The 17517-nt window shown below is 36.2% G+C and overlaps 7 protein-coding genes across 8 annotated transcripts in view; 4 read left to right on the top strand and 3 right to left on the bottom strand.

Annotated features, from left to right (window-relative positions):
- LOC9306169 (putative glycerol-3-phosphate transporter 4) overlaps positions 1 to 956 on the top strand; it is a 2546-nt gene extending 1590 nt beyond the window's left edge. The window contains exons 2-4 of the mRNA XM_021016979.1: positions 2 to 41; positions 114 to 632; positions 730 to 956. Coding sequence (XP_020872638.1) covers positions 2 to 41; positions 114 to 632; positions 730 to 767 — 597 coding nt within the window. The 3' untranslated portion in view covers positions 768 to 956. The remainder of the gene's footprint in view (position 1; positions 42 to 113; positions 633 to 729) is intronic.
- LOC9304127 lies at positions 808 to 2926 on the bottom strand. Its single transcript, XM_002870052.2, has 7 exons — positions 2574 to 2926; positions 2123 to 2211; positions 1933 to 2008; positions 1679 to 1728; positions 1347 to 1598; positions 1218 to 1256; positions 808 to 1132 (listed from the first exon to the last, which is right to left on the bottom strand). Exons 1-7 carry the CDS (start codon positions 2746 to 2748, stop codon positions 938 to 940), a joined length of 876 nt encoding a protein of 291 aa, XP_002870098.1. The 5' UTR covers positions 2749 to 2926; the 3' UTR covers positions 808 to 937.
- A 141-nt stretch (positions 2927 to 3067) lies between these two features.
- On the top strand, positions 3068 to 5196 carry LOC9306170 (ras-related protein RABD2c). Its single transcript, XM_002868009.2, has 8 exons — positions 3068 to 3328; positions 3752 to 3824; positions 4066 to 4113; positions 4189 to 4236; positions 4327 to 4398; positions 4490 to 4645; positions 4741 to 4844; positions 4932 to 5196. Exons 1-8 carry the CDS (start codon positions 3315 to 3317, stop codon positions 5023 to 5025), a joined length of 609 nt encoding a protein of 202 aa, XP_002868055.1. The 5' UTR covers positions 3068 to 3314; the 3' UTR covers positions 5026 to 5196.
- Positions 5197 to 5271: 75 nt separating this feature from the next.
- Positions 5272 to 7565, bottom strand: LOC9304128 (RGG repeats nuclear RNA binding protein B). 2 transcript variants are annotated; one of them, XM_002870053.2, is made up of 7 exons: positions 7169 to 7564; positions 6619 to 6916; positions 6469 to 6534; positions 6258 to 6390; positions 6010 to 6168; positions 5837 to 5887; positions 5272 to 5739 (listed from the first exon to the last, which is right to left on the bottom strand). In XM_002870053.2, the coding sequence occupies exons 1-7, from the start codon at positions 7317 to 7319 to the stop codon at positions 5479 to 5481; spliced, it is 1119 nt and encodes a 372-aa protein (XP_002870099.1). In that variant the 5' UTR covers positions 7320 to 7564; the 3' UTR covers positions 5272 to 5478. The 2 variants fall into 2 exon arrangements, with proteins under 2 accessions (XP_002870099.1, XP_020875260.1); XM_021019601.1 differs by lacking the exon at positions 6469 to 6534 and having other exon boundaries at positions 7169 to 7565.
- A 2433-nt stretch (positions 7566 to 9998) lies between these two features.
- LOC9306171 (ubiquitin carboxyl-terminal hydrolase 3) lies at positions 9999 to 11829 on the top strand. The gene is made up of 9 exons (XM_002868010.2): positions 9999 to 10208; positions 10345 to 10476; positions 10562 to 10606; positions 10706 to 10814; positions 10908 to 10966; positions 11045 to 11119; positions 11210 to 11258; positions 11350 to 11426; positions 11573 to 11829. The coding sequence occupies exons 1-9, from the start codon at positions 10134 to 10136 to the stop codon at positions 11657 to 11659; spliced, it is 708 nt and encodes a 235-aa protein (XP_002868056.1). The 5' UTR covers positions 9999 to 10133; the 3' UTR covers positions 11660 to 11829.
- A 36-nt stretch (positions 11830 to 11865) lies between these two features.
- LOC9304129 (ubiquitin carboxyl-terminal hydrolase 3) lies at positions 11866 to 13759 on the top strand. The gene is made up of 9 exons (XM_002868011.2): positions 11866 to 12091; positions 12225 to 12356; positions 12449 to 12493; positions 12578 to 12683; positions 12770 to 12828; positions 12915 to 12989; positions 13080 to 13128; positions 13236 to 13312; positions 13439 to 13759. The coding sequence occupies exons 1-9, from the start codon at positions 12017 to 12019 to the stop codon at positions 13523 to 13525; spliced, it is 705 nt and encodes a 234-aa protein (XP_002868057.1). The 5' UTR covers positions 11866 to 12016; the 3' UTR covers positions 13526 to 13759.
- A 2111-nt stretch (positions 13760 to 15870) lies between these two features.
- Positions 15871 to 17076, bottom strand: LOC9304131 (ethylene-responsive transcription factor 1A). Its single transcript, XM_002870054.2, has one exon. The coding sequence runs from the start codon at positions 16880 to 16882 to the stop codon at positions 16088 to 16090; it is 795 nt and encodes a 264-aa protein (XP_002870100.2). The 5' UTR covers positions 16883 to 17076; the 3' UTR covers positions 15871 to 16087.
- Between the last annotated feature and the right edge of the window lie 441 nt (positions 17077 to 17517).

The raw sequence follows: 17517 nt of genomic DNA on the forward strand, positions 1-17517 counted from the left end.
GATGTTCTTGTACTGGTTACCTTTTTATCTCAGCCAAACAAGTAAGTTTTGATTATCATTTTCTGCTTGTAAATCCAGATTCAGACCATGTTCTTACTTGTTTTTATTTGCAGCTATTGGTGGAGAGTACGTGTCTGTGAAAACAGCAGGAAATCTTTCCACACTATTTGATGTTGGAGGCATTGTAGGAGGGATTCTTTGTGGTTACATTTCAGACAAATTCAAAGCAAGGGCTACAACTGCAGCAGCATTCATGTATGCTGCGATTCCGGCAATGCTTGTGTACCATTCCTATGGAGGTGTCTCTCAGACAGTCAACATCCTCCTCATGATGGTTGCTGGTTTGTTTGTCAATGGTCCTTATGCACTCATCACAACCGCAGTCTCAGCAGATCTTGGAACCCACAAATCTTTACAAGGCGATTCAAGGGCGCTTGCGACTGTGACTGCAATTATTGATGGTACTGGATCCGCTGGTGCGGCTTTGGGTCCGCTTTTGACAGGGTTTCTTTCCACTTTGGGTTGGGAAGCTGTGTTCTATATGTTGGTCGTTGGAGCTCTTTGTGCTGGCTTGCTTTTGACCCGTCTGGTAATTGCTGAAATTAGAGAGAAACTTGGATATGTTGATGAAGGTAATAACCAAATCTCTTTTTGAGTTTTGTTTGGCTAATCAGAGTGATCCCAATTGCAGAAACATTGATCTGACTTTCTCTTTTGTTTGTTTTGCAGTTCCTGCGTCTGAACCACTGTTAACCGACAGAAGATGATGGAGAAGACAGCAGCGAGAGTCAGTGTGAACGGAATCCATTGTTTGCTCAAGAGTTTTGTTCTGTTATATAACTATGAGTTTGCCAGAGGATCTCACAGTTCGTTGTATTCTATGTTTTGTCAGATATTGTGATTTTTTTTTCATCTCACAACAAATGAAGGAATTGGCTTACAGCTTTCTTCCTCTATTTCTTCTCTGTTTTCTACAACACTCAAAGCAATCTTTGCATGGTGGTGTTTCGTACTTGTAAGAGGAAACTAATTTGAGTTTTTCGGGTGAAACTTTGAGATCTTCTATGATTATCCTTCGAAGCTTTTCGTTCTCTTCCATTACTTCATCGATGAGTTTCTGATGTTTCAGCACCTACAAAATCAATTTCGTTACCATTCGAAAGATAAAATAATGTAACAGAAAGAAGAGAGACTTGAAGTCAAGAACGAGACGATACCACTTGAAGCATTAAGCTCTCTGATTCCAGTTGTGTGACCTACCGATGTCATGAAACAAAAGGAAGTTCAACGATGGTTTTCTGAGATCAAAGCAGGGAGGGGGAAACGTTCTCTGATAGAATCATTACCTGTTGTTCTACCGCAGTTGTGTCCTGTTGTTTCAGAATAGGGTTGTCGAGAAAACTGTTGATCACTTTCTCAGTTCGAGTTCCAAACGTTCTTGAATCAGTAGAGGAACCACTGTTCTTGAAAGCTGCTTTTGTGTCCATATGTTTCTTGTGACCGGTTACAGATGGAGACACCTGGTCTTCAATCTCGGTTTGACTTGAGGTGGTCTCACTCGTTCTTCCAAGTTTAGTCATTAAGTTCGATGCAGTTCCCTAGAAAGATTCATACTCATGGTTTTATGTGAATGAACAAACTAACAATTAAGGACACTTTTTGAAAGACTTGTACTTACCATAATAGAAGCTTGAAGTTTGTGTATGGCACTTGGTTTCACTGCGATGCCTGTCAGTGATTGATATAAGTTAATGATAATAAGAGAGATAGTTCAAACAAGCAATTCAAGGGATGCTTACACAACCAACAAATCCAATTAACTCAACTGTTCAGAAAGTAAACAACTAGAAGCTCATGTATCAAAAGTCAAAACTGCAGAGCGTTTGGAACAGAATGGAGAACAAGAAGTTTCACTTAATAACGGAAATATACCAACTCCAAAACCATGACCGAAACCAACTCCACAGCCAACACCTGCTCTAATGTTCTTAGCTCCAAGCTTCCGCAACTACAGATGACGCAAGTACACAACCAGATTCAGAATAGCATAATGCAGGAATATCGAAAAATGAGCAAGAGTAACTGGAGAAAGCAGGAAAAGACAGGTTTGTCTATACTGTACAGCGCCATTGACGTGGTGTGTGGCACCCGAAAAAACATTGGTTGCTCCTCTAGCTGAACTCATAATTTCCCCCACCATTGGAATACTACCTGAATATGTAAATAACAACAAAATCAATACGGATTAGTGACTTCACAATCATGATGCTGTGAAAGCCAAACCAATTGGCAAAGTAAATGACACACGATTTTCGACTATGAGTGATAGCTTAACACTGCTTTCATTTCCGAGAACTCTGATGGAAAACTTCTTCTCTTCTCCAATTAGAGATAGATTGGTTTGGATAAAGTACAAAAATGACCATAAAACGAAAATTCAATCATAATCTGAACCGACCATAATCATCAGTGGCAACAACACACTAAGAACCAAATCAAACTTGATTTGAATTTACCCAATTCGCAGTTCAAGGTCTCAGAAATGCAGCAAAAGGAAAGAGAGTATTATATACCGAGATTCAAAGGTGCACCACTACCGATACCAACTCCACAACCAACGCCAAATCCAGTGAAGACTTGAAGAGCTTTAAAAGCAAATGGATTCTCAATTTTCATTCCCCCATTAGTAAACCCTAATCCTTCCTTCTTCATCACCACACCATTGCTGCCGCCGCCGCTTTCCTCCATCTCTTTTCACTCTCTCACTAATCTGAAGATATGATAATGGGACTTCTTCCAGAAAAAGCTAAGAATCCTCCATTGATTTGGTTTCCCGCCTGTTTTCCATTGGCGTAGTAGAAGTTACCGAACTGTTGAGAAAGCAAGAAAGAGACTCGGAAAATGAGAAAGAGAAGATGATTCAGCGTTCTATGTTCCCTGGTCGATAAGAAAATGAATAATGGGCCTTACTGATAACTTTTTTTTTCATTAGGCCCATTAGATTCGAATTAGTGTCTCTTTTTTTTTTTTAATATCGTATTGAAACTTTCTCGTCCACGCATCTTCTGGGTTGGCGAAGACACGTCAGCAATTCAAAAAAAAAAAAAAAAGACGTATTTGTTGTGGTGTGGCCCTTTCTCATTTCTTAACCACGTCGTCGACAGACACTAACCGATCGTGTTACGTCTCTCTCTCTCTCTTTTTTTCAGTCTCTCCTCACCGACGAAGATCACGGCTCTTTTCTCTGTTTAATCGGCGTAATCTCTCGTCTTAATTTTTTATTCCGGTAGATCGATCCAGCTACGAGATCAATCATGAATCCTGAATAGTAAGAACCTTCTTCTTCTTCTTCTTCTCTGAATGTTCAGATCGATTATAGCTTCTTTGAAATTTGTAACTTGTTAATCTGTTTGATCAATTTCTTGATTTGGAGTCTCGTTTCGTGGATTGGAGTTTTGATTAGATCTAGAATAAATATTGGTTGAGATCTGTTGTTTCTCTTCAATACACAGATGATTCTCCTAGTTTGAAAATTCTAGGGGTGTGTGTGAATCCATAGTCGATTTGGATTATGGTGTTTTGAGATTGCGTTTTGAATTTCGGGATTCTGAAAAATGGCGTTTAGAAATCTATGAGTTTCTTCACTATGTTTAGCACCTATGAAATATGTCTTAAACTTCCTAATATAGCTGGAGAAATATCAAAAATGCGTTATCTCTTACATGTGTCTTATACTTCTTTTGATTTGCAGTGACTATTTGTTCAAGCTTTTGCTCATTGGTGATTCTGGTGTTGGAAAGTCATGCTTGCTTCTAAGGTTTGCTGTAAGTAATTGCATATCTCTCTCTTTTTCTATATTTGCCACAACTTTTTCTCGGCCCTTGAGGATCTGGACACCAGCACATGTTCCGCATAAGTCGTTACAATTATCGAGATCACCTACTTTATCATTAAGCTCTATTTCAGTTTCTGCCTCTTTATGATATTGAATACACAAGTAGGCTTCTCTATTAAGTGTCAATGTTGATCTTCTCAAGTGGTGTCTCAATTTGTTTGTATGTGCAGGATGATTCCTACCTGGATAGCTATATCAGCACCATTGGTGTTGACTTTGTAAGCCTCGTCCTCTTTATCTATTGGTCATGCATCAATCATAAAAGTTCTAATTTTGTTATAATGTTTTTGCAGAAAATCCGCACAGTCGAACAAGATGGAAAGACCATCAAACTCCAGATTGTAAGTTCCCGCGACTAGTGTCAATCACTTGAAATTGTTGTATGTGCATATATATGATCACTCTCCTTATTACTATCACCAATTATGCAGTGGGATACCGCAGGCCAAGAACGTTTCAGAACGATTACTAGCAGTTACTACAGAGGAGCTCATGGAATAATTGTATGTTCGTTATCACACTTACATTATCTCCCTGTTATCTGACATTCATCAATGAAACTGAACTGTTGTGTTCATTTTTCATTTTTGTCAGGTGACTTATGATGTAACAGATCTAGAAAGCTTCAACAACGTCAAGCAATGGCTAAATGAAATCGACCGTTACGCCAGTGAGAATGTTAACAAGCTACTGGTTGGGAACAAGTGTGATCTCACATCACAGAAAGTTGTATCCACTGAGACAGCCAAGGTAATATGCTTCAGAAGTTCGTCACAGTTAAGGTTCTTTGACACTTTTCTGTCTTCTCTTAAGGATTTACTGTAATGGTTGTTCTGTGTACACAGGCTTTCGCAGATGAACTTGGAATCCCATTCTTGGAAACAAGTGCTAAGAATGCTACCAATGTCGAAGAAGCTTTCATGGCCATGACTGCTGCAATCAAGACAAGGTAGCGCGCCAATCATTATTGTATTGAGATCATATATTTTTATTACACATTACAGACCAGCAGCCTTAACCGAATTTTGTCTTGCAGAATGGCGAGCCAACCTGCAGGAGGATCTAAGCCACCAACGGTCCAGATCAGAGGACAACCTGTTAACCAGCAATCAGGTTGCTGCTCCTCTTGATTGTCTTTGGTAACACTTAACCATATTATTATTCGTTTGCATGTAAGAAATCTAAACAACGTTGCTTCTTAAATCTTTTGTATTTGGTTTTTTAATTTTTCACTTATGTCAAAAAGCTTTTAAATTCTTTGTAATGGTGGTACTTGGATTAATAAACTCCTTTAGTAAAAAGTTCCTTCTGCTTATGAAATGTAGACTAAAAACATACCTAAATAAAATTGAAACCTAAATATTACAAACGAAAAATGGAGAATGGTTGATTTTTTTGCCTCATTGAACTTTAAAACTCCCAAAATTGGGTTCGTAAAACAAAAAAACTCCAGCTCTCTAAAGGGAAGAGTATAACAATAAAAATAGCAGAAGAACAAAATCCAAACCGACAGAGAAATATTACAGAGACAAAAGAGTCCAGACTCCAGACAGAAGCTGAAGGACCAAACCCGAGAGCCTGCCTTACTTACCCAAAGTAGGGAACTGTGCCGTGTCCCCAATGGCCGGTGCCGGTGCAGGTGCTGGTGCCCGTGCAGCTGCTCCTCCGTCCCTCTGGTTTCTCCCGCCTTCCCTTGGGTTTCTACCTCCGTCCCTCTGGTTTCCTCCTCCGTCCTTCTGGTTTCCTTCTCCTCTTGGTCCACGTCCATCCCTTCCTTCCCTTCCACCTCTTGGTCTGTAATTCTTTCCATCCGCAGGTTTCAGAAACTCATTGATGCTCAATGACTACAACATAAGTGTGCAAGCAATGAGAAAGAATTCGAATGAAATACTTAATCTCTCTTTAGTAATTAAATGCGGAAAACATAAGTAAACTAGTTACCTTCCTTGTCTTCTCTTCTCTCTCAGTAACACGCTTGTCCTTCTCTGTTCCCTGATAATACCATTTCAAGGTTCGATAAGCACACACTCAATCATAAATACAAGATACTAATGTAGATTACTGAGACTAAAATCTAGAAGTTTAAAGTGGACAGTGATCATCCAGATACTTACCAGTTTGATGAAGACTTCATCGTTGTTGCTCTTTTTGCTTGAGAGCTGTTGCATGGCCTCAAATGCTTTAGTGTCAACCTTCCTCTCCTCAACCTTGGTTGCCTGCAGAGCTTTCTTCTTCTCCTCCAAAACCTTCTCATACTCTTCCAAAGTCATCTCCTACAAACAGTAAATTGGCATCAGATAACCAAAAATTCTTCTTAAGCTGTTAATATAAACAAATATGAGTTCAAGAGGTGATACTGTACCTTGTCCTCAGGCTTTTCCTCTGCTTGCACTTCAGCAGGTGTTTCTTTGTTTGCATCAGTTGCTTCACCTTCACCACCTTGCTTCTCAACAGTCAAATTCTTGTCCACAACAGCTGAGGTTTCTTCAGTCACTCTAGTGATTCAGAGAACACGAGTTAATTTATCAAACACCAACAAAACAGAAAAAAACTACTTTTACAAGAATACATACGGAGCAATATCATCCTGAGTGGTTCCCCAGTTGCCACGGCCAGCTCCATCACGTTTAACCTCATTTCTACTCAACAATGAGTACACAATTATAAAAACCAGACAGAAATCAATCAGTACAAGACTAAAAACAATTAAGAAGCTAGCTTACCCGTGAGCTGTTCTACTGTGACGCTCATAGTTCTTCCGTGGTCGTTCAAAGTCACCAGAATCACCATTGCTGTAGCCTCCACGGCGATCACCACCACGGTAACCACCAACAGGCCCACCACGTCTCGCTCCATCTCCTTCTTCGGAGCGTCTGTAGCCTCCACCATATCCGTTTTCATTGGCCGGAGGAGCATCATTGTTCCTTGAATCCCTGTTGTAACCACCACGTCCACCACGATCATAACCCCCTCCACGTCCACCACCACGACCTCCAACAGGAGCGTTCTTGGCCTCCCTCACTACTCAAATTAAAGAAAATGTAACATCTGATTAAATTAACGCAACAAAGTAACATTATTTATGGTGGTAAAGTAAGGTTGTTAAGATATTCATATTCCAAATCTACAACAACGACCAAACTAAGTAAAACTTAACTAAACAAGAAAATAATCACACTTTGTAGTCAAAACTATGAGTCTAATCAATAAGTTTGACTAAATCAAAAACTAAGCTAACAAATCTATCAAAGTCTAATCTAGTATAAGACTTACCGGCTTGAGCAGGAGGAGGCGGCTTAGTCGGCATCTTACCAGACTTAGCCGGCTGAACCGGAGCAGCAACCTTCAATGGCTTAGCAGCAACAATCTGGCTGGGATCCTCTGCGTCATCGTCCAAGAGATCGAAAGGGTTCAAAGACGCCATTTTTTTCCGGTCCGACTGAATCGAAAGAGAAACTGGTCACGGGATTATTTTGATTGGGTTTTTGTTTTGAAAATTGAAAAACCTTATTGGCTATACGAATCCATGAAGGAAAGTCAGAATCAGAATCGAAGATATGATTCAGACAGCGTTGTTTAGACGCCAAACAAAAGAGTGACTAACAGAAAAAGTAAGAAGGTTAGAGAGAGAAGAGAGCCAAAACCCTAGGATGATTTGCTGTATGAAAGAGAAAAACCTGATCTTCATATATACGACTATACGAGATATCATCCTAGCAAATAATGGGCTAATAAAAGAATTATTGGGTCGGGCCCATTAATACTAACATGTTAGGCATTTTTCCAATGTGTAGCAACATTAGCAGCTTTCTCAACTAAAATCCCCAAAAAAAATAAACCATTAACTAGTTTACTAAATACATTTTCTCATCAAAGATTTACTTCAAAGCTTTTATTTAGTTTTAGTTTATGAACTCAAATAAACAGTTTTTGTACAAGCTGATGCTTTTTAATTGTACTAAATGTCAAAGGATTTGAAACTTGGGATTATTGTCTAAAATGTACTTTTTTAAAAAAAACTTACGAAAATGTATTTTTTGAATAGTTTACGGATTTTGCCATTTTTTAATACTTAAAAATGTACGTATTTAGGATTTTTTTCCCCAAAAATACGTACTATATACCAAATACTAAACCCTAAGAACAAATGGAACCGACTAAACCCACACATAACGAGTGAACGCATGTTAAATCATATTTTTGGAGCATGAAAAAGGGCAAAATGCACAAACTATTCAAAAAAGGGCAAAATCCACAAATGTCATTATAAAAAAGGACAAAATCCGTAATTAATTCTTTGAAACTATGAGAAAAATTTTGGTATTTTCTTTTAGCTAAAAATCTAAATAAATTGTAATATGGTGACTTTTCTTTGAACTTCTTCCAAAAAGTTTTTCATTCTATAACCCTACAACACGTATATCCACATGGACGGATAAAGTATAGTTTTATGGGGGTCAATTGACTACTATAAATTTTAAAACATCAATTATATTTTCTTAAAATTAATTATAATAACCACAATATTTTATAGCTTTTTACCCCATACAAAATTAATTTAACTACATGGGATAAAAATTGTCCACATACATTGAAACAAAAATATTATTCTTTTATAATGTATAAAAAAACTTCATTTTGGTTGATTTTCAGGTAAATATTTCATTTTGAAGTTTATTTCTAATCAAAATTAATAATATTTTTTATATATAATGTATATTATTTTATATTTAAAAAAATTTGGACCTTTACAACAACAATTTTAGCTCCGCCACTGGATATCCGTCTTTTTCATTTTTTTCATTTATTTGTGTATGTTTTGCTGTATGAAAAACCCTAGGATGCTTTGCTGTAGAAAGCCAAAACCTAATCTTCGAAACATATACGAGACATCATGCTAGCAAACAATGGGCTATTGGAAGAATTATTGTGTCGGACCCATAATACTAATGTTAGGCATTTCTCAATGTGTAGCAAGTACTAGCAGTTTTTCCCAACTAAAATCTCTAAAAAATAAACCATCAACTAGTTTATTAAATACACTTCCTCATCGAAGATTTACTTCAAGGCTTTTATTTAGTTTTATCGTTAATGAATTCAAATACAGTTTGTGTACAAGCTGAGGCTTTTTAATTGTACTAAATGTTAAAGGGTTTGAAACTATTTTGGTCTTTTTTTATATAGCTGAAAGTCGAAATGGTGACTTTTCTTTGAGCTTCTTCCAAAAGATTTTCCATTCTATAATTCTACAAACACGGATATCCACATAAGCGGAGGCAGTATAGTTTTATGGGGGTCAATTGACCACTATAAATTTTGAAAAGTTAACTGTATTTTCTTAAAAAATAGTTATAATAACCATAATATTTTATAGTTTTTGACCCCCATACAAAATTAATTTAACTACATGGGATAAAAATTGTCTACATACATTGAAACAAAAGTATTATTCTTTTATAATGTATAAAAATTCTTGCATTTTAGTTGATTTTCGGGTAAATACTTCAGTTTTCTTATGAGAAGTTTATTTCTAAGCAAAATTAAGAATATTTTTCAAATATAATGTTTTCAAATTTTCTCAATAAAATAAAAGTGAAAGCTAACAAAAAAAAATGTTTTCAAATTTTTTGAATTTTGATTGAATATATTGAAATAGCAGTAACTCTTAGTTGTATGCGCTGCGACAAGAAAGAAAATTAGAGAGAATAAACTGTGAAAAGAAGAAATATGAATACCCTATGATATAAGACCCCAAAAACCTAATCTAAAACACCCTTCGCCGCCTATGTTAATGAAATAAGGCAAAACCTAATCTTCAAACTTATAGGATAGATCAAAATGCAAACTAACAAAAGATTTTCCAATCAAAAACTTGTACTTAGTTACCAATCAAACCCTATATTTTTTAACTAAATTTCCAATTACTGAAAATATTAAACTATAAGTGACTGTAGTCAGTAGTTTAAACATTTGGGTCGAGGTCCCTCCACCAAATCGTTAAAAAAGCAAGTTTTAGGAAATAATCTATTCCATATGCCACGACACTACGAACTTTTGTAGACCACACTCATTTGCCTACCTATCTATATTCGCAGACCACCAACCTAGCTGGAGATAAATTCTTTTGGCCCGTCTCGGAGTGGACTTGATAGAGCGGGTTGACCCGTTTCAACCGACCAAAGTCATAGTTTTGTCCCAAAAAAAAAAAAAACAGAAAGTGACAGAGAAAAATCAGAAGATGACGACAGTAGACGAAGGTTATTCAGCTAAGAAATGGCTTCCACTTGAAGCTAACCCAGATGTTATCAATCAGGTATTCCCCAACTTTCCCTTCTGATTCCTCAAAGTATTCATCGATTCTCGTCTCCGATCATTGGAGAAAACGTTTTCAAATCGGAAAGATTATCAGGTTTTGTTTTTCATTGATTTTTCGTATCGGGTCATTACAGTATCTTTGGGGACTTGGTCTTTCTCCTGATGAAGTAGAGTGCAATGATGTGTTTGGCTTAGACGATGAACTTCTCGAGATGGTTCCAAAGCCTGTTCTTGCTGTTCTCTTTCTTTACCCAATCACCAAAAAGGTCTCTCCTTTGTAATAATCCATCTATGATTCTGATAAATTTCTGCTTGTAATTGATTGAAAAGCCCTTCATTTTTGCTCTGTAGTGTGAAGAAGAGAGAATCAAGCAAGACAAAGAAATTAAGGAAAAGGTAAGTTTCTGTCTGATCAACATCTGATTTGTTCTAATAAAAAGGAACCCTTGTCTTTGTAGATAACTCTCGTTCATGTTTTGTGTGGATGAATGATAGGTACATCAGACTGACAAAGTCTACTTCATGAAACAAACTGTGGATAATGCTTGTGGAACCATTGGGCTCCTTCATGCTATTGGGAATATAACCTCTGAGATCAAACTCTGTGAGTTATATATACTCAGGCTTTCTATGTGCTTCTTCTTTAATCATAGGATATGAATCCTTATCGATTTTCACTTTTGATTTCTTTTTACAGCCGAGGGATCGTTCTTGGATAGATTCTTCAAATCCACTGCCAATATGACTCCTATAGAGGTGTTTCTCTATCTTCTCTTTCTCATCTATATTTGATCTTCCTTAGAGTGTTTGCTTTGTGTTTAATGTTTCTGATAGCGTGCAAGGTTTCTTGAGAATGACAGTCAAATAGAAGATGCTCATTCTGTAGCTGTTATAGCTGGTGATACAACGGTAACTTCTCATCTCCCATTCATGCTAATGTATTTGTGACTAGTTCATTTAGATCTTACATTGGTTATTTTTATGTTTACCCATCTTCAGGCTTCAGACGAGGTGGACACGCATTTCATCTGTTTAGCTTGTGTAGATGGTAACAATTTTCATATCAACACCAAAATGAAAATACTGAAATCAAACTCACTTCCAAAAGTAGCACTAAATTGTGACACTCTATAATGCAGGTGAGCTCTATGAACTTGATGGAGATAGGGCAGGACCAATTTCACATGGTGTTTCCTCTCCAGCTACTTTGTTGCAGGTACTATAAACCCTTCACTCTTTAAACTTAAAGAGTTATCAAAACGTCAAAATAATCCAAGAAAACACAATGGTTGTGTATAGAACAATACCTATATATACTTGAATAGCTTTGATGTATATCTTCGGGTGATATTATACTCGCAGGACGCAGCAAAAGTGATAAAGACGATAATCGAGAAGAATCCGGATTCTCTCAACTTCAATGTGATAGCCATCTCTAAGAAAGCCTGAGTGACTGTTCTTAAGAAGCAAAGCTCCTAAGTCTTGTTTTTGAGTTTATGACTGACTCGTTTTGTTGCTTTTGTATATTCTGAATCTTCTGGTTTATAGAGAATCCATATTTGTAGTTGTAGAACAACAACTTTCCTTGGAAGAGTGCCATTTTATTGATATTGAATCGATCGACCTATGTTTTTTTTGGTCAAGAAACATATTAAAATGGGCCAAGGCCCGTTAATAGCACTAATGGGCTTCACTCTCGGATTTTGAGGGATTCGTATCTTGGAGCCGAAGTGTTTTCTTATAGAAAGATCAAAGATTGATTTCTTCTGCAAAATTCGATCGAAAGTGACGAAGAAAGATCCGAAGATGGCGACCGCAAGCGAGAGTTATTCAGCTAAGAGATGGCTTCCACTTGAATCTAACCCAGATGTGATGAATCAGGTATTGCTCCACTCTCCGGTTTTTCCGATTTTCCTCTCTGGTTCCGCAAATTACTCCTCCGATCACCGGAATTTCGAAATCGGGAGGAATCTAGGTCAGTTATGTGTGTTTTAATCCGTATTGGTATGTACAGTATCTTTGGGGACTTGGTCTTGCCCCTGATGCAGCAGAGTGCAATGATGTGTTTGGCTTAGACGACGAACTTCTAGAGATGGTTCCAAAGCCTGTTCTTGCTGTTCTCTTCCTTTACCCCATCACCACAAAGGTTCTCTTCTTTTTTATTTTCAATTTCAAATCCATCTATGATTCTGTGTAAATTTCTGATTGTATTTGAAACCTTGTGATCTTGCTTTATAGAGTGAAGAAGAGAGAATCGAGCAAGACAAGGAAATCAAGGAAAAGGTTAGTTTCTGATTGTTCTACATCAAAAAGAACCTTTGTTTCTGTAATCGAGTCTTATTTTGATTCTGCGTTGATGAATGATAGGTGCATAGTGATAAAGTTTACTTCATGAAACAAACTGTTGGTAATGCTTGTGGAACCATTGGCCTTCTTCATGCTATTGGGAATATAACCTCTGAAATCAAACTCTGTGAGTTTTTCAAACTCTTTACGTGTTTCTTCTTTAATCGTAGGATATGAATTCTTATTGATTGTTACCTTCTCCTTGCTTTTAAGCCGAGGGATCGTTCTTGGATAGATTCTTCAAATCCACTGCCAACATGACTCCCATGGAGGTGTTTTTTCTTATCTCTATATTATTAACTATTAACAATTCTGAGTGTTTGCTTTGCGTCTAATGTTTCTATGGAAAATTTGATAGCGTGCAAAGTATCTTGAGAATGACAGTCAAATAGAAGATGCTCATTCTGTAGCTGTTTCAGCGGGTGATACAGCTGTAAGTTCTCACCTCCCATTGATGCTAATTTATCTGTGTAACTTGTTCATTTAAGTGTTACGTTGGTTTTAAACTTTTTCCCATCTTCAGGCTTCAGACGATGCGGTCACGCATTTCATCTGTTTAGCTTGTGTAGAAGGTAACGAATTCTCACATCAACCACCAAAATGAGAATAGTGAAATCAAACTCACTTCTGAATTGACACTAAATTATGGCACTCCTCCTTGCATTATCATATAACGTAGGTGAGCTCTATGAACTTGATGGAAGAAAGGCAGGACCGATTTCACACGGTGCTTCCTCTCCAGCTACCCTCTTGAAGGTACTATAAAAAACCTTCATTCTTGAAGCTTAATTTCACCCGAGTGTTGAAGAATTAGGGGAATATGCAATCGTTTTGTTTTAGATGAACTGGTAAACATTTGCATTTGTGTATTAAACTTCGCAGGACGCAACGATAGTGATAAAGAAAATGATTGAGAAGAACCCAGATTCTCTGAACTTCAATCTGATAGCCATCTCTAAGAGAACCTGAGGGTCTTCTTAAAAAGCGAAGCTCCTAAGTCTTGTTTCTGAGTTTGTGACTATTTTATATCTTCGGATTCTGCTTTTCTATGTTCTGAACAAATCGCAGTTGATGATCATGGTTTAGAGAATGCATTTCTAGATGAGTAACACTTATGAATCGAATCACAATATCTGTAGATTCGTATTGAATTATTGTCTCGTAGCGTTTTGAAAGCAGAGTCAATAATTCTCAATATAACTAGTTATCTATGTGTGATTGTGTGAAAGTATAACTAGTTAAAAACTTATACAAGGAAAAAAAAAAAAAAAAGCTATTTATGTACTAACTAGTTAAAAACTTATTCAAGGAGAAAAAAATAACTATTTATACAAAGTGAAACTTTTTGGTGATAATTTTAGCTGCAAAGAAAAAAATACAGTATAATACCAATAAAGAAAAATATCTTAAAGGAAAAAGGTAACTGATGAAGAAAAAATTAACTGAGAAAATTTATATCCTGAAATATTCCTCATCAAATTTGAAGCAGCTTATCTTGTTCTAACATTTGTTAATTTCCATTGTTCATGTTTTACATTGCTTTACATTTGGTTTATCCACTTTAAAAAGTAATTTAGTCCTAAGTAACAATTTAGTAAGAAAAGTATAGATGGACAAATGCAATTTCAAAGGTCCTATATTATATTCTTTTTTTGTTTTTGGATTGGAGTCAATGGTAGCATAAAAACGTATTTAATCTTTAATCTTTTTCGTCCGCAATCTTTAAATAACTAAAAAAAATTATAATATAATATAAAAATGATAATAAAAATTGTTAAACATTGCTTTCCTGGCACCATCATCGTTATCGTCAGTATTCAGTATTCACTACCAATATTCTAACTCATTGATATTTCAAATATATTGTCAAAATCAAAGGTAAAATAAGATCTAACGTATATTGTGTATTTCTTGGGAAATAAACGAGTGGTTCCTTAGTAGCCGCTGAATTGAAATTGGTAATATTTATTCTCCCAAATGAAACTACCGATACACACCTATCTATACAAATACCAAGTTCATTCTATATTTTTGAAAGACTTAGAACAAATCTTCGAAAGAATTTTGTCTTTCTAAACTTTTCTAAGAAAATCTAAGAAATGAATCCAATAATAACATGTGCAGCTTTCAAATATCTTAGAAGAAGATGCCCTCAAAATTGTATTTTTTCTCACCTATTTCCCTCCTAGTATGAATATCCCCCAAAAGTTTAAATATATGGAGCTAGCAATGTTGCCAAGATTCTTCAGGTATATCTTTATATATCTTCTTTCTTTCTTTTTCCTCATTTATATACTTCATACATTCTATGTGAAATCAATCATTCTAATTAAGATAGTTGTTAGACTATTCAAAGTCATCGGTAGAAAGGAGAAGCTCGAGTTTACGTCTAAAACTCTTCTAATATTAAAAATAAAAATAATTTAAGTCAATGTTCTAGTTGAATTATTGGATATTTCATGTAAGGAAATATCTAAATTGTTTCGAATGTAACAATATATACCTCCATGAATGAGTTAAGAAAATTTTAAAAGTGAATAGATAAATTTCAATCGATAATTTAGATGAATATATATTGTGAAACATTTTGTATTGCAGATAAAACCCTAAAATAAACATATCGGTTTGGGTTCCCACAAGATGAAGGAGCAGCAGCAGTGGGTTATCTCTAGCTCCTTTGAAGCACAATGCAGAATCGTAGGTCCTATTTATGGTTGTGTTGGGATTATCTCTTTATTACAATCCCAAATTCAAACAAAAAAAAACGAAAATCTCTTAGCAAAAACCAATCTTGTCCGAACCACCTTGCCCAATTCCTATTTTCATTGAAATGATTTGATATGTTCGAGTTCGACATTGACTTCTGCTATTAATTGTTTATCGATTTGGTTACAATTTTTTTAAGAAAATAATACTATTGTGGCTGTTATCTTTCTATAAGATTCTCGTGTTTGGTCGTATGTTTATATCAGTTTGTGTTTGATTTAGAAGTTAATTAGTTCCGTGACTCTGTCTTTTTCTCCAATAATTGGGTTGTATAACTTTTATATATACATCATACATCTAATGTTTACATCAAAAATACACCACACAGAATTTAAATTAGTTGAAAATTAATATTTTAAAATACTAATATTTATTAACGAACCAACTAATTCAAACTGTGGTGACGTTTTTTTGGCTTAAGCACATTACCAAAGACAATACTCATTTATTTCAGAAAGTCAAAATTTTGCTGTGTTTCACTTTTATGTACATGTTCAGTGTTCACAAATATCTTATTATACTGTATATTAAGATATTAGGAAATTGAATTTTCTAACAAATTATGATTTTCATAAACAATTTTTTTTTTTTTTTATCCCACTTGCAATGGGAATGATTTGTTTTCTACTAAAAGTTTCCTTCAGAAAAAAGTTTGATCCCACTACTAAATGGAATGATTAGGAAGTTAAATATAATAATAAACGAATTTCTTATTAACGTTCTTCCTTTTTTGAAGAATCATAATCCAGCAAAGAAAAATCAAAATTATAAAACCAATAAATGATCGCCACGTGTCACTTCAACAACCTCGCACTTCACCGTCAATCCCTTATCCGTCCCACCACCGGCGGCCACCATTCTTCTCTTCTTCGGAGCTCCGTTTTCGGAAGAAGGAGAAGAAGAAGATCTCTTGGACTTGATCCGAACCGGGTCGGGTTCTCCTGAATTAACTCTCAACGGAAAATTCAACAAAGCACGGGAACCACGCATCCTGAAAGCAGCTCTGTCGTAAGCCAACGCCGCGTCCTCCGCCGTCTCAAACGTCCCTAACCAAACCCTAGCTCCGTTCTTCGCCGGATCTCTAATCTCCGCCGCAAATTTCCCCCACGGCCTTTGTCTCACTCCTCTATAATGCTTTCCCTTCGCCGCCGGAACCGGACTCGTCGTCTCCTTCTTCACCGGAACAGAATCCACCGCCGCGAAAATCTCAGGAGTCTCGATCTTTACCACCGGAAAAGAGCTATGATCTTCGTCGGAAGATGAAGAAGACGGTTCCCAACCGCCGTGAAAAGCGTCGTTGAGGATACCGTAAACTAACATATCCTCAGAATCGTTTTCTTTCAACGGCAAATCTCCCCAGCTCTCGGTGAAGCAAGGATACAACTTGCTGAAGCTAGGGTTTCGTCCGTACACTGGTTTAACACTGTTACCTGTCGTACAAGATTGCGCCACCGAACTCGCTATCGACTCACTGAGTCGCGCCTCCGATTCTCCTAGTAAGTGTCGCCTTATCGACTCAAGAAAAGCGTAGTCGGATTGAGATTCCGCCGTCATCGACATAACAGAGAGATATTTAGTAAGAATGTTTTTTTTTTGTTTGGTTTGGTTCTTGTTGAGATTTCAAAATGTCTGGTGTGAATGAAAAATAAAGAGGTTTTGTTATATTTATATATAGAGAGAGTAGATTGAGATAAAAAAAAAGGTTCATGAACCTGGAAAATTTTGAATTTGACAAAAGACCTGTAAATTATTATTGTAAGCATGTAGTGGCTAATAAAAAAAGTTGAAAATATGAAAGTAATGGAATTTTCTATTGCTATGAAGGTTCGTGAATTAAACACGTGCGTTTTATCCAAATAAGACACAAATGGAAGTAGCCGTCAAGGATGATGTCACGCAATCTACGGAAGCAATGTTGTGATTGGTCTCGTCTCTCTCAACTTGTCTTCGGCTTTTTGTCTTTGGGTGACTTTAGCGTTTGTTTCTTTTTTTGTTTTTTTCCCAACTTGAACCGCCGGTTTACCGAAACAATTCAACAAATCTAATATAAAATCAGCTTTGTTAATCAAACAAGGTTATACCATTTTAGAATCCTAGTGAAGTTTTGTTAAATATAGTCTTGTATAGATGGCAAGTATATCTGTAAAAAAAAATATAGCAAGTAGTTTATACAAAATCTAACTTATCTTTTTTTT

The sequence above is a fragment of the Arabidopsis lyrata genome, assembly GCF_000004255.2.
Source record: "Arabidopsis lyrata subsp. lyrata unplaced genomic scaffold ARALYscaffold_7, whole genome shotgun sequence".
Classification (NCBI taxonomy): domain Eukaryota; kingdom Viridiplantae; phylum Streptophyta; class Magnoliopsida; order Brassicales; family Brassicaceae; genus Arabidopsis; species Arabidopsis lyrata.

Coding starts and splice junctions, on each gene's coding strand:
- LOC9304127 (XM_002870052.2), bottom strand. CDS start 2,748: ATGGAGGAAAGCGGCGGCGGCAGCAATGGTGTGGTGATGAAGAAGGAA. Junction 2,212..2,573: donor TGGTGCACCTTTGAATCTCG/GTATATAATACT, acceptor TTACATATTCAG/GTAGTATTCCAATGGTGGGG. Junction 1,729..1,932: donor CGGTCATGGTTTTGGAGTTG/GTATATTTCCGT, acceptor AATCACTGACAG/GCATCGCAGTGAAACCAAGT.
- LOC9306170 (XM_002868009.2), top strand. Junction 4,399..4,489: donor GAGGAGCTCATGGAATAATT/GTATGTTCGTTA, acceptor CATTTTTGTCAG/GTGACTTATGATGTAACAGA. Junction 4,845..4,931: donor ACTGCTGCAATCAAGACAAG/GTAGCGCGCCAA, acceptor TTTGTCTTGCAG/AATGGCGAGCCAACCTGCAG.
- LOC9304128 (XM_002870053.2), bottom strand. CDS start 7,319: ATGGCGTCTTTGAACCCTTTCGATCTCTTGGACGATGACGCAGAGGAT. Junction 6,535..6,618: donor CACAGTAGAACAGCTCACGG/GTAAGCTAGCTT, acceptor ATTGTTGAGTAG/AAATGAGGTTAAACGTGATG. Junction 6,169..6,257: donor AGGAAAAGCCTGAGGACAAG/GTACAGTATCAC, acceptor TACTGTTTGTAG/GAGATGACTTTGGAAGAGTA.
- LOC9306171 (XM_002868010.2), top strand. CDS start 10,134: ATGACGACAGTAGACGAAGGTTATTCAGCTAAGAAATGGCTTCCACTT. Junction 10,607..10,705: donor ACAAAGAAATTAAGGAAAAG/GTAAGTTTCTGT, acceptor GATGAATGATAG/GTACATCAGACTGACAAAGT. Junction 11,259..11,349: donor CTGTTTAGCTTGTGTAGATG/GTAACAATTTTC, acceptor TCTATAATGCAG/GTGAGCTCTATGAACTTGAT.
- LOC9304129 (XM_002868011.2), top strand. CDS start 12,017: ATGGCGACCGCAAGCGAGAGTTATTCAGCTAAGAGATGGCTTCCACTT. Junction 12,357..12,448: donor TTTACCCCATCACCACAAAG/GTTCTCTTCTTT, acceptor CTTGCTTTATAG/AGTGAAGAAGAGAGAATCGA. Junction 12,990..13,079: donor TTTCAGCGGGTGATACAGCT/GTAAGTTCTCAC, acceptor TCCCATCTTCAG/GCTTCAGACGATGCGGTCAC.
- LOC9304131 (XM_002870054.2), bottom strand. CDS start 16,882: ATGTCGATGACGGCGGAATCTCAATCCGACTACGCTTTTCTTGAGTCG.